Source organism: Manacus candei, unplaced genomic scaffold (genome assembly GCF_025592945.1).
Source record: "Manacus candei isolate 608988 ecotype Guabito, Panama unplaced genomic scaffold, ASM2559294v1 h1tg000147l, whole genome shotgun sequence".
Taxonomy (NCBI): domain Eukaryota; kingdom Metazoa; phylum Chordata; class Aves; order Passeriformes; family Pipridae; genus Manacus; species Manacus candei.
The window spans coordinates 695193-708941 of record NW_026138195.1 but is presented as its reverse complement, the minus strand read 5'-3'; the positions used below and the strand labels follow the sequence as shown (position 1 = coordinate 708941).

Here is a 13749-nt window from a genome sequence, read left to right as displayed (position 1 = left end):
TCTCCGAGGCAACAGGCGACAGGACAAGAGGACACGAGGACCTGCCTGTCAGGGGCTGTTTGTCAGGGACAGGAGCAGGACTTTTTGGAGAGAAACAAGGATTAGGTATTGAAATGGGTTGCCCAGGGAGGTGGTGGAGTCACCGTCCCTGGAGGTGTTTAAGCAAAGACTGGCCATGGCACTGAGTGCCGTGCTCTGCTTGACGTGCTGGGGATGGGGCGTAGGCTGGACGCCGGTTGATCTCACAAGTCTCTGCCAAGCTCAGGGACTCTGGGCTTCTGTGCCACCCCAGCCTTTGGGGACAGCGTGCTGGTGGCTCAGAGGCTCCGTCCTTGCCTTGCCTTGCCCATCTCCTGGCTGCCAGGCAAGGGCCTTGTGACATCACAGCCTCTGTGGAACAGCGCGGGGGCTGAAAAGTGTCAGTGCTGCGTCCCCGTGCCCAGAGCCTGGGCAGAAGTCGGCTGGCAGGGACGGGCAGAGACTGTGCAGAGGTGTCAGCTCGTCCCGCAGCAGCACCATGCCCAGCCAGGGCATCTCCTGGCTCCTCAGGCTCTCTGTGCTCCTGCTCTTGCCTGGCCCACTGGAGCCTTGCAGCCGTGCCACAGGTGCCATTGCTGAGAACCGGGGTTTGCCTTGGATGGCCCCTTGGCAGAAAAGGCAGGAGAGGCTGGAGAGAGGGGAAGGAGGGGGGTCAGGCCGCTGGGATGGTGCCGGCGGGCCGTGAGCCCGAAGCCAGCAAGGCCTTGGGCCCACCCGGTGTCAGGGGAGGACTGAGAGCCCCCAGGGAGGAGGAAAGCTGGGCAGGCCCCAAGGCTCCTGGGCCTCTTCCTTGGCAGCCCTTTGGCCAAGGCCCCCAGGCAGAGGTGGGGCTCAGCCCCTGCCCAGCAATGGGGCACAGGCTGAGCCCCAGGGACACCAGACCCAGGCGGCCTGAGCTCTTCTTCCTGCAGCGTCTGCCTGGGGCAGCCCAGCCAGGCCTGAGTCTCTGCAGGAGAGGCCAAGCCCAGCCAGAGAGGGCTCAGCCCTCTGAGGCTGCACTCACTGCAAAGGGAACAAAACATTGGCCCAGAGGACATCCTGCCCCCAAATGGAGAACTGGAAAGGTCAAGAATAAAAAAGTCACCCCCCTCCATTAGTCAAGAAATGTTCAGACCGCTTTCCTAAAAGCATCCAGGACTCGGGTCCCCCAGTTTTGTCTCTGACAAGGCTTTGCAGGGGCTACTTGGGAAAGGGAAGCCCTGGGGCCCCAGTGCAGATGGTGGGGCTGCACTCTGGGGGGGTCGGCCTTTGGCTCTTGGCTTCCAGGGGCCCCCAGGAGTCAGTGAGCCGGGCTGGGGCCGAGGGGCAGGACTGGCTGGGATTGCCTCTGGGGCCTGGCCCAGAAAATGGAAGTGTCCCCATGGGGGCAGCTGGAAAGGGCCCAGGAAGGAAATGCTGCCCCAGCGCAGGCTGTGGCAGTGGGGAGTGTGCAGGGGGAGGAGGCTGGGCCAGAGCAGGGCTGGGCAAGAAGGGCCAAGCCGCGGGTGGGTTCTCCCCTGGCCCCCAGGGCCCAGCCCCTGATGGGAGGGCCTTGGGCAGGGCCTGGGGCGACTGCAGGAACCTCCGAGGCAGCCCAAGGGCCATGCTTTTGGCAGGCAGGTTGACAGGCCCAGCTCTCTGCAAGAGAAGTTGAGGGCTCTGAGCCAGAGAGGGAATGAGAGCCGGGTCCAGGCTTGGGAATTGCCAGGAGGGGAAAGGGATGTCTAAGAACAAGTCCCTCAGGAGAGGGAAGCAGAGAGGCTGTGTTTTGACCCCAGCACAAGGGTCTGCAGGGCAGAGCAGAGAATATCCCTCACGTGAGATTGTTCTGCATCCCTCCTTGCAGTTGTGACAGGCACTTCTCTCAAAGGTCGTTCTGTGAGCGTCTTCTTGTTCTTTCCAGGTGGGATGCAAGCGGTGGGGGGGCCTTTGGCACCAAAGGGGAGACGAGGAAGGTGAGTATTCTCCTGCCAGTCTGAATCAGATGTTAATTCTGGTGGTCTGTATCTTTGGTGAATCTAAGCACATCCCTTGGCATTTGGGTTTTTTTCGGGGTGGTTCTCAACCTGAGAAGCATCAGCAGAGTGGGAAGGAGGTCCCTGCAGTCAGAGGTCAGTGTAAAGGAAGCTGAGAGGGGAGCTTTGGTGAGAATGTTGCCCTCTGAGGGGATCCGTCAGTGTGTGCCTTCCCTGGGGGATTTCTTTGCAGTGGCCGTGCCTATTGCCAGGGGAGCAGAGCCACAGGCCCAGGAGCCGAGCGACAAGGTCAGGTGCTCTTGTGCTGGCCTGGTGGGCAAGGGCAGGGTATTGCAGGGCTCAGCAATGAAGCATTTCCCTCTTCTCTTTGGAGGGAATGTTGCACTCTGAGGGCATCCAGCAGTTTGTGCCTTTGCCTCTGTGATGCTGAAAAACCCAGTCCGAAGAACTGATCAGAGACTTTGGATCTTTGAGCAGCAAAGGGATTTATTGCAGACGTCGGCAGCGAGCGTGGTTTGCACCACAGAGAACTTGCTCGAGAGTTTCACACAATATCGGGGTTGTATACAATTTTCATATATGATTAAATATGATAAATCATATTCATCTGATCACAACATCTATCTATGCATATTAATAATGGGCAAAGCTCGGGCGGAGCTCAGGCGGAGCTTCTCTTGGCCCTCAGTTCTGGGAGGGGTTTAGGTGAGTCTGGGGTCTCTGCTCCTCTCCATCAGTCCCCAGTGTCCCCATCCTGGTCCCTCATGTTCCCACTCCATTCCTGGTGTTCCCATTCCCGGTGTTCCTATTCCCAGTGTTCCCATCCCATTCCTGATGTCCCCATTCCCAGTCCCTGGTGTCTCCAACCTGCTGCCGATGTCCCCATTCCCTTTCCTGGTGTTGCCATCCCAGTTCCTGCTCTCCCCAGGCTGCTCCCAGTGTCCCCAGCATTGTCCTCCAGGTCCTCATTCCCATTCCTGGTGTCCCCATTCCCATTCCTGGTGTCCCCATTCCCATTCCTGATGTTCCCATCCCAGCTCTGTTTTCCGCATTCCCATTTCCGTGTGTCCCCATTCCCAGTTCCTGCTGTCCCCAACCTACTCCCAATGTCTCCATTGCTACTCCTGGTGTCTCCATCCCATTCCTGATGACCCCAGCCTGTTCCAGTGTCCCCAACCTTCTCCTGGTCATCCCATCCTGCTCCTGGTGTCCCCATTCCCCATTGTCTCCTGGTGTTCCCATTTCCATTCCTGATGTCTGCAACCTACTCCCAGTGTCCCCATCCCTGTCCCCAATATCCCCATCCCAGTCCCAATGTCCCCATTCCAAATCCTGGTGTCCCCAGCCTGTCCCCAGTGTACCCATCCCTGTCCTCAATGTCTCCATTCCCATTCCTGGTTCCCACAGAGGAACTGCCGGATGCCGGAGGAGGAGCCAGGATTTCTTGCCCAAAGCAGGAGATTTTCACACCCAAATTAAAGCCTCAGGAATAATTGTGGTCCTGGGTTTCACACAGGAAAAAGCAGGAAGTTGATCCATCGGGAAGAGCCGCAGGGGGCCGGGGTGGGTGGGAGCAGCGGGATGAGCTCTGCCAGCAGCTCCTGCCTTTCCGCAGGGAGAGGGAAAGGAATGGATCCAGCTCCGGGATTTCTCAGGCTGTGATTCCTGCTGGGATGAGAGCGGGGAAAGGAGTCACCATGTCCCTGTTCCCATCCCAGGGGATGGAGCCGGCTGTGGAGCCCAGGGAGAGTAGGAACTGCTCTGGAATCCCTCCTGATCCTGCTCCGTCCATCCCACCCCAATCCCACTCCATCCATCCCACCCCAATCCCACTCCAGAATCCAGCCCTGATCCCAGTCCACAATTCCACCTGATCCCACTCTGGAATCCTGCCCTGAGCTGCAATCCCCTTCCAATCCCGCTCCAGCCATTAGGCCCCCATTCCCGTCTGGAATCCCGGCATCCATCCTGGGATCCCTGCACAGAGGATCTGGATCCACACACGCTGCTGGGACTCACTGGTGGGCGCGGGGTCGTATCCATTCCCCTCCCTCTTCCCTCTGGAAAGAAAGTGGGATCAGCACCCGTGGCACAGGATCCCCGGAATGCTGCCGGGCGGATCCGTGCCCCTTGCCGACCCCCATCCCGGGAGTTACCGGATCGGAGCTTCCAGACACCGACTGCCACGAGGCCGATGATGATGATGATGGCAGCGGTGACGGACACAGTGTCCTAGTTAGAACAGCTGGGACCGATTCCTCACTGGATGGGTGTAGCCCAAAAGTGTGTATTCTATGGCCTTCCATGCCATTTTCCCAGGAACTGTTGTCCGGGGATAGGCGGGGGGGCCTGCGAGGTGTGTTGGGTGCTCCAGTCCCCATATCCTTTTATGGAATTCCCTGCTCTGAGAATCCTCATATCCTTTTATGGAATTCCCCGCTCTGAGGGAGGGAACTGAGCATCCTTTTATGGAATTCCCCGCTCTGAGGGAATCACTGACCATTCCTGCCTGAACTGGAGAATATATAAACCTGGAGTTTCAGAACCTTTCCACCACTCGTGGGATCCTGAAGAAGGCAGCAGCTCAGCACTCTCAACCAGACTGAGACCACCACCCTCAACTGGACTGCAATCACCACTTCTGACCAGATTGCAACAGCTCTCCCACCAGCAGGTTTTTTTCCCCTCTCCCTTTACTTTGGACTCGGGGGGGGGGCAAGGAACACCACTCTGTTCATGCCCCAGGGTGCTGGGTTAGACATTTGGGTTTTGTGGATTAAAAGCAATTGCTTGTCTGTATAATCAGACTCATTGGGCAAGGGGGGCCCAAGGGGGGCCCAAGGGGGCTGGTCCAGGGGGGGAAGGGCTGCAGGGGGCGGATCCCGGAGGAGGAAACCCGCCAAAAGCGGCGGCCCAGCCGAGGGAGGAGCCGAGCGGGAGCACAAAGAAGAGCAGCCAAAAGGTCCTGGCGGTGGCTGGGCAATGGCGGGGGGGGCGAGAGCGGTTTGGGGGCCCCCGTGAGAGCCGGGGGGGAACCCCGGTAGCCGCGGAGTGGGGAGAGCGGAGAGGGGCGATCCCGGAGCTGGGGGACCCCCGGAATGCTGGAGGGGGGGGAGCAGAGAGGGAGCGCCGGGCCCCTTAAACGGGGGTCCCGGAGAGGGGGAAGGCCTTGGAGTGTGGAGAGGAGGGGGGGCCTTGAGGCGGGGTGGGAGCCGAGAGCGCCAAGAGGTTTGCGAGGGTGGGAGCCGAGAGAGGAGGGCCGGCCGGCCCCGGGAGGCAGAGTGGGGAGAAGTGAGCCCTGGGACCCCCCTGGCAACACTAAAGGGGACCCCGGAGAGTGGGAACCCCCCGGAGCCGCGGGACCCCCGGCAGCCTGGAGAAGAGGGACCCCCAAGGCAGGCAGAAGTGCCATCAGGCCAGACAGGGGACCCCCCTAACCCCAGAGAGCAGAGAGGGGGAACTCCTTGGAGGGGATTTTGGGCTGAATGTTGTTGTTTTGGGGGTTTTTATGGACACAAGATACCCGGTGAGTCCTAGAGCTGGACTTGGGCAGGAGGAACCCCCAAGGCAAAGCACTCACCCCTTGTTTTCCCCCCCCATCAGGATTTCTGCTTCCCAAAGCTTGGGCGGATGGAGGAGGAGGCTGCGAGGAAGAGGAAGATGCCTTGGGCCCCCCAGGCAGGTGAGGAGGAAGTCAGTGCCCCTTTGGGTGGGTCTTTTGTCTTTTGTGGCCGTCCTGCCGGGGCCGGAGTTGAGGGGATGTCCTTGGGCTTCCCTGTGGGCCGGAGGCAAATCCCCTGCGTGTCCTTGTTGGTTCCTGCCCCAGGCCCCGAGGTGAGGCCGGAGAGCGCGGAGGACAAATCCCCCCGGCAGAGCCTGGTGGGAGAGGCCGTTTTGAAGGGCTCCCCGGCGCAGGAAGGCAGCGGGGAGGAAAAGGGCCGGAGATGACCCCGCAGGAGGGGCTCCAAAGCCAGCCCAGGGGGCTGTGAGGAGGAAAGAGCCAGCGTGTGCCGGGAAGGCGGCCGGAGCTTGAGGCGGAGCTGCGAGCTGGTGGTCCCTGAGCAGCCTCCCAGCAGGGAGAAACCCTTCAGGTGCTTGGAATGTGGGAAGAGCTTCAGCAAGAGATCCAGCCTCTTGAGGCACCAGCACATCCACACTGGGGAACGGCCCTACACGTGTGGGGAGTGTGGGAAAAGCTTCAGGCAGAGAGCCGACCTCCTGAGGCACCAGCACATCCACAGTGGGGAACGGCCCTACAGGTGTGAGGAGTGTGGGAAAAGCTTCAGGCAGAGTTCCACCCTCCTCAGCCACCAGATGATCCACAGTGGGGAACGGCCCTACACATGTGGGGAGTGTGGGAAGAGCTTCAAGCAGAGCTCCACCCTCCGCAACCACCGTCGCATCCACAGTGGGGAACAGCGCTACACGTGTGGCAAGTGTGGGAAAAACTTCAAGCGGAGCTCCACCCTGCTCCAACACAAGATGATCCACAGTGGAGAAAGGCCCTACATGTGTGACGAATGTGGGATGAACTTCAATCAGAGCTCCACCCTGCTCCGACACCAGATGATCCACAGTGGGAACGGCCCTACACGTGTGCGGAGTGTGGGAAGAGCTTCAGGGACAGCTCCAACCTTTGCAAACACCGTTGCATCCACACCAGGGAATGGCCCTACAAGTGCTTGGAATGTGGGAAGAGCTTCTGCACAAGCACCAAGCTGCTCAGCCACCAGCACATCCCCACTGGGGAACAGCCCTACACGTGTAGGGAATGTGGGACAGCTCCACCCTCTACACCCACCTTCGCATCCACATCAGGGAGAGGCCTCACAAGTGTGGGGAGTGTGGGAAGAGCTTCAGGGACAGCTCTGCCTTGACCTCCCACCAACGGACCCACCGGTAAGAGAAGCCCCGAGTGCCCCGACTGCGGGAAGAGCTTCGGCCGCTGCTCCAACTCCATCAGCCATGGGAGGACCCGCGTTGGATGATCCACAGGGACCCCCGTTGGGCACAGCCCTGGTGTGCTGGTTTAAAGGTAAACCAGCAGGGGAAATGACAGCGGTGACACCTAGAATGGGATGGAACACCTGGAATGGGAATGAGAATGCCTGGAATGGGAATGGGGACATCAGGAATGGGATGGGGACAATAGTAATGGGATGGGAACAACAGGAATGGAAATGGGAACACCTGGAATGGGAATTGGGACATTGGGAGCAGACTGGGGGACACTAGGAATGAGAATGCGGGCAGCAGGAATGGGAATGGGGACACATGGAATGGGGAGGGAACACCTGGAATGGGAATGGGAACACCTGGAATGGAAATGGGGACACCTGGAATGGGAATGGGAACACCTGGAATGGAAATGGGGACACCTGGAATGGAAATGGGAACACCAGGAATGGGAATGGGAACACCTGGAACGGGAATGGGAACACCTGGAATGGAAATGGGGACACGAGGAATGGGAATGGGAACACCTGGAATGGAAATGGGGACACCTGGAATGGAAATGGGAACACCTGGAATTGGAGTGAGACACCTGGAATGGGAACACAGGAATGGGAATGGGAACACCTGGAATTGGAGTGGAGACACCTGGAATGGGAACACCTGGAATGGAAATGGAAACACCTGGAATTGGAGTGGAGACACCTGGAATGGGAACACAGGAATGGGAATGGGAACACCTGGAATTGGAATGGGAACACCAGGAATGGGAATGGGAACATTGGGAGTAGACTGGGGACACCAGGAATTGGAATGGGAACACCTGGAATGGGAATGGGAACATTGGGGGCAGTTTGGGGACACCAGGAATGGGAATGGGAACACCTGGGATTGGAATGGGGACACCTGGAATGGGAATGGGAACATTGGGAGCAGACTGAGCACACCAGGAATTGGCATGGGGACTTCTGGAATGCAATGGAGACAACAGGAATGGGAATAGGGAAAACAGAGGTGGGATGGGAACACCTGGAATGGGAATGGGGACAATAGGAATGGGAATGGAGACACCTGGAATATGAATGGGAACACCAAGAACTGGGAATGGGGAAAACAGAAGTGGGATGTGAACACCAGGAACGGGAGGAGGGACAATAGGAATGGGAATGGAGACACCTAGAATGGGATGGAACACCTGGAATGGGAATTGGAACACATGGAATGGGGATGGGGACAATAGGAATGGGAATGGAGACACCTGGAATATGAATGGGAACACCAAGAACTGGGAATGGGGAAAACAGAAGTGGGATGTGAACATCAGGAATGGGAGGAGGGACAATAGGAATGGGAATGGAGACAACTAGAATGGGATGGAACACCTGGAAAGGGAATGGGGACACCTGGAATGGGATGGGAACAACTAGAATGGGATGGGAACACCTGGAACAGGAATGCAAACCCGTGGAATGGGAATGGGAACAGCCGGGCCCGGGCTGTGTCCCTGGGGAAACAGGAGGCCAGGCCCAAAAGAGTTAACTAAGAAATTGGGGCCTGCTAACAAGCTACCAACATCCAAGAGCATCTGTGCTCGTTCTGTTCTACTGACTGGAGCAAAGCTTCAGAGAATAGTACAGGAACATGTCCTAGGCCTCGAGGGGATAAATTAGAGAGACAGCAGGATCAGGGAGACATTGGAATAGGAGGAATAGGCCGGGAGCCAGGGCTTTTTCCAAGCTTCAGTGAGCGGGTCAAGAAGAATGGAAGAGAAGGAAGGTCAAGCTGAGGAAGATGAGTTGAAGCCCCCAGAGCCATGGAGGAAGAGTGGAAGTACTCTCAGGATTGAGGGCCAAGAGAAACACCACCCCAAGCCCCGCCTGAGCTCCACCTCTACTCCGCCTGTTATTAATATGCATCGATAGATGTTGTAATCACTTGAATATGCATTTAATCCCAGCTGAAGATTGTAGAAAAATGCTGATTTTGTGTGAAGCCTTCCAGCAAGTTTGTCCAGCGCCAGCTGGCTTGCTCCCAACGTTGAATAAACAAATACCTTGCTGCTTAAAGATAAAAAAGTCTCTGAGCAGTTTCTCGGACTGATTTTTCGCATTCAGCGCCCAGTCAGTCCCAGGATGATCCCAGTCACTCCTGGTCTCTCCCAGTTGCTCCCAGTTTCCTCCATGTGGTCCCACTCATTCCCTGTTGCCCCCAGAAGCTTCCAGCATGATCCCAGCTGCTCACAGCCACTTCCAGTCATCCCCAGTGCACTCCCAGTTGCTCCCAGTATGATCCCAATCACCTCCTGCATGATCCCACTCACTCCTGCTATGATCCCAGGATGACCCCAGTCACCCTCAGTGTGGTCTCAGTTGCTCCCAGCATGGGCCAAGCTTCTCCCACCGTGATCCCAGGATGATCCCAGTTGTCCCCATCATGGTCCCAGTTGCTCCCAGTTGCCCCTAGCACAGGTCCAGTCACTCCAAGTATGATCCCGGTCTTCCCTCCTGACAGTCCCAGTCAATCCCAGTTGCTTCTATTGTAGATCCAGTCACTCACAGTTCCTTCCAGTTGTCCCCAGCCTGGTCCTAATTCCCCTTCCTGTAGTCCCAGTCACTCCCAGTATGGTCCCAGTCACCCCCACCATGGTTGCAGACACTCCCAGTATATCCCAGTAGAGCCCTCAGCATGCTCCTAGTCCTTCCCAGTCACTCCCAGTGTGGTCCCAGTAACATTCCAGTTTCCACCAGTACAATCCCAGTGACTCCAAGGCAATCCCAGTATATCCTATGTGGCCTCCAGTTGCTCCCAGTAGCCCTCGGTGTGGTCCCAGTTGCTCCCAGTATGATCCCTGTTGCCCCAATTCTGGTCCTGGAGGGTCCCAGTGTGCTCAGATCCTGCTCCTGGGGGGTCCTGCTCGGTCCCAGTCCTCGTCCCGGTGTATCCTGGCATCCCAGTCCCTCCCAGTCCCTCCCAGTCCATCCCAGTCCATCCCAGTCCATCCCAGTCTGTCCCAATCCATCCCAGTCCCTCCCAGTCCATCCCAGTCCATCCCAGTCCATCCCAGTCCATCCCAGTCCCTTCCCAGCCGTTTCCCAGGTCCTGCCCCCCCGCCCCCCAAGATGCTGACGGGGTCGGGGCTCCGTCTTTGGCTTCGTCTCCCTGGGCCTGCCTGGAATGAAGGGGCCGCTGGGACACTGCGGGACCTCCTGAGACCAAAGGAACCCCGGGAGAATTTGGATACTCCTGGAATCAAGGCACAATTGGGACACTGCAGGGCCCTATGGAAAAAAAGGAACCTTGTGACACTGCGGAATTCCTGGAATCCAGGGGCCTTTGGGACATGGGGGCCTCATGGAACCAAAGGAACCCTGAGGTGTTTCAGAAGGTCATGGAATCAAGGGGCCACTGGGACACTGCAGGGCCTCTGGGAATTAAAGGAACACTGGGACACTGGGGCAGGACATCCCCCTGCAATGGCACCAAGACAATGCCCCATTTGCAAAGGGGTCAGTGCTGAGCTGAGAGGGGGCCAGGACAAGGCAGGAGATGTTGGACCCCAGACTGGATTGACCCCAAATGAAGCCCCTGATGGTGAGGGAACCCCTGGAGTCCAAGGACTGTCAGTCCCTGGGTTTCTACCAGAAAGGGCCAGTCCCCTGTCCCAGGGGCAGGTTCTTCCAACAGAACCCTTCTTGGGGGGTGTGTGGAGATTCCTGCCTTGGCTGGGGACCCCCTCAAGGTCACTGCTGGAGGTTGAGAGCAGAGATCTCCCCACGAGCGCTGGTCTGGGGGAGTGTCAGAGACTGGAACAATTAATGATTTCTGCATTCTAAGAGACTTCTGCAGGCTTTTGACTTTCTGATGGGCAGCTGGGCCCATCCTCCTCCTCCAGTGCAGAAGATGTCAAGCCCCCAAAAGGCGGGAAGAGCCGAGTTTACCACGCCCTCCACATGAACTCCGCGCCAGAAAGGGGGACACCCCCCTATGGAACCAACTCCCCGCCTTGGGGAGGTGCAAAGGATATGGATATTGACTGGTGACTTTGGGGGTTTGGGGGGGATTTTTCCTTCTTCTCCCCCCACCGCCTGCGGATCCAGACCATTGCTTTTTACATGGCTGGATCCAGTGGGCGGTGACTATTTACGTTTTTACCACTCTCATCTTTTCCTTTTTCTTGCTCCCCCTCACTCTTACCCTGTCTTTCTCTCCCCTATGCATTTTTCTCCTCCCCTGAAATGTTGGCCTTGTTATATGACAGCCCCCAAAATGCTGCAATACCTGTTGATACAAAATTGTTCAAATAAACCTTGTCAATATGTTTTCAGACACCGATTATTCAGTGTCGTTTCACTTTAATCCACCCCAAGGGAATTATGGATAAAACCTGAGTTACCCTCCCGCCTCTTTCCTGGGGGGGGGGTCGTAACAGTCACTGCTGTCCCTGTGATGTCACCGCTGTCTCTGTGATGTCCCTGATGTCCCTGTGATGTCACCGATCTCTCTGTGATGTCACTGCTGTCCTTGTGATTGTGATGTCACTGTTGTCCCTTTGATGTCACTGTTGTCCCTGTGATGTTACCGATGTCCCTTCAACCAGACTGCAACCACCACTTTTCAATCAGACTGTGACCACCACTGTCAACCAGACTGCAGATCACCACTCTCGACCCAACTGCAACCACCACTCTTGACCAGACTGCACCACCACTCTCACCAACAGGTTTTTTCCCCCTCTCCCTTTACTTTGGGCTCAGGGGGCCCAACAAACACCACTCTGTTCATGCCCCAGGGTGCTGGGTTATACATTTGGGTTTTGTGGGTTAAAACCAACTGTTTGTCTGTATAATTGTACTTATTGTATTATTTCATGAAATTGTTATTCTGACTGTTATAGATTAGGAAATCAGGGGGAATTTTTCTTCCCCTGCCCTCACTCCAAGGGAAAGAAAGGGAGTGAGCAGGGGGAAGGGAGGTCATTAGCATTACAAAAGATGTAGCCAACCTAGGGTAATGGACCCATTGGAGAAAGAGGAGAGGTGGGGGGGGGGGGCTGGGCGCTGGTGGGAAAGGTGAGAGGCAGAGTGCTGTGGCTGGCTCCCGGGGTGCAGACAGGCATTTTGTTGGGGAGGGGGGCTGGAGGCCTAGCTTGTTTTTTGGCTGTTAATCCTGGGGAGTTTGGCCTCTCGTCCTGCTGGCTTCGACCTGCCTGACTGTCCCTCCCGCCGGAGCTGCTGTGTTTCATCGGAGAGTTTTGCTTGCCCGCGGGAGAGGAGGAGGAGTTTTTTTGAGACACCACCGCCTGAGACTGCAGTGAGTCCCCGCCACTTGAGACAGCGGTGAGTTCCCGTGGGAGTGTGCTGCCTGCCTTCCTTGTCGTCCCCACGGAGGCGAGGACCCCCCTCATCTCCTTCTCGGCTTCCCCCGCGGTCCCGGGACCGCTCTCTGCGGCCCCTCTGCCCGCGGGGACTGACGGGCCCACAGCGCCCCCTGCTGGCCACGGCCGGGCACTGCAGGTCCTGCAGCTCCAGCGATCCCACAGCGCCCCCTGCTGGCCACGGCCGGGCACTGCAGGTCCTGCAGCTCCAGCGGTCCCACAGCGCCCCCTGCTGGCCACGATTCGGGCTGTGCCGAAGGACAGAGCAGTGTTCTTTTGGACTTGTTGTTGTGGTGGTTGTTGCTGGTGTTGTTTTGGTTCGTGTTACTGTTTTTTTGCCAACATACATATATCTTTTAATAAAGGGTTGTTATTTCTTCTGTTTTTCCACATTTTCCTCGTGTAAAGCCCCTTAATTTGACATTACAATTGCAGAGAGAGAGGAGTTTGGTCTACCTCATAACTCATCCTCTTTAGCAAGCAGTCCAGTCTCTCTAGACAGCGACAGAGGGATTGATATGGGATGGGGTAACACGGTTGGGGATGTGTAAACATTATGCTACAGGGTAAGGGATAGAATGCAGCTCCATTAAAATCTACAATCACTACACCACTACTTCTAAAATCTACCAAAGTTAAAAATTCCAAAAAGCTCTGAGGTATCACACCTCTTCTTTTACAGTTCTATCACAACTTTTTATAAGTCAATTGTATTATATTATAGAGCTCCATTTCTATGTTGGGTAGGTACACCTTTTATATATATTTATATAACTTTTATAAACCTTTTAATGCCTTAATAAAATCCCAGGGATCCTGCTTGGAACTCCCCACATCCAGAGACTGAGAGGATCTCCCTGAATAACACTTTCAGTGAGCACTGGAATCCTCAGGGTCCTGGAACCCCTGGGGGCATCAACAGCTTTGTCCCTCCAAGTGGGTCCCAATTTGTTTCCAATGGTTCAAGAATACAAAATAAACCAAATACCAGTTTCCAAAACCAAATCAACTTCTTAGTCCAGAAATCACAAGTTAATATCCAAAATACCAGAAAGGATTTCTTCAAGATTCTTTCTTTGCAACCTGATTTACCCATAATACAAAATAAATCAAATACCTGTTTCCAAAACGAAATAAAACAAATACCAGTTCCAGAACCAAATAAACCAGTGAGTCCAGACTCCCAAATTAATATCCAAAATCATGGCTGGGCTTCGCAAAGGTAGATGTGGGAAGGGCTCTGCCCACATTTGCTACAAGCACACTGGTGGCTAAAGAGGCCAATACGAGATAGACACGTCCAGTTGCAAAAGGCAGAGCAGAAAGACTCCTTGGATGGGATGGACAGGACACGGTTCTTTCTGCGTTGTCTTTTCTCCTCGATGCTGATCCTGCTGCGTTCTCAAAGGAAGCAGCAGCGTTAGAGAT

General features: G+C 56.0%; 2 protein-coding genes across 8 annotated transcripts in view; both read right to left on the bottom strand.

Moving 5' to 3' along the window:
* LOC127462968 (zinc finger protein 239-like) overlaps positions 1-13749 on the bottom strand; it is an 85650-nt gene that overhangs the window by 54213 nt on the left and 17688 nt on the right. The gene's annotated exons all lie outside the window — the stretch shown is intronic.
* Positions 1-13749, bottom strand: part of LOC127462942 (class I histocompatibility antigen, F10 alpha chain-like) — a 29364-nt gene that overhangs the window by 8804 nt on the left and 6811 nt on the right. For 2 of the 7 annotated variants that reach the window (XM_051771880.1, XM_051771886.1), the window contains exon 6: positions 4014-4052. The exons of the other annotated variants lie outside the window; for them this stretch is intronic. In XM_051771880.1, the coding sequence (XP_051627840.1) occupies positions 4014-4052 (39 nt within the window). The remainder of the gene's footprint in view (positions 1-4013; positions 4053-13749) is intronic. 7 annotated transcript variants of the gene reach the window in all.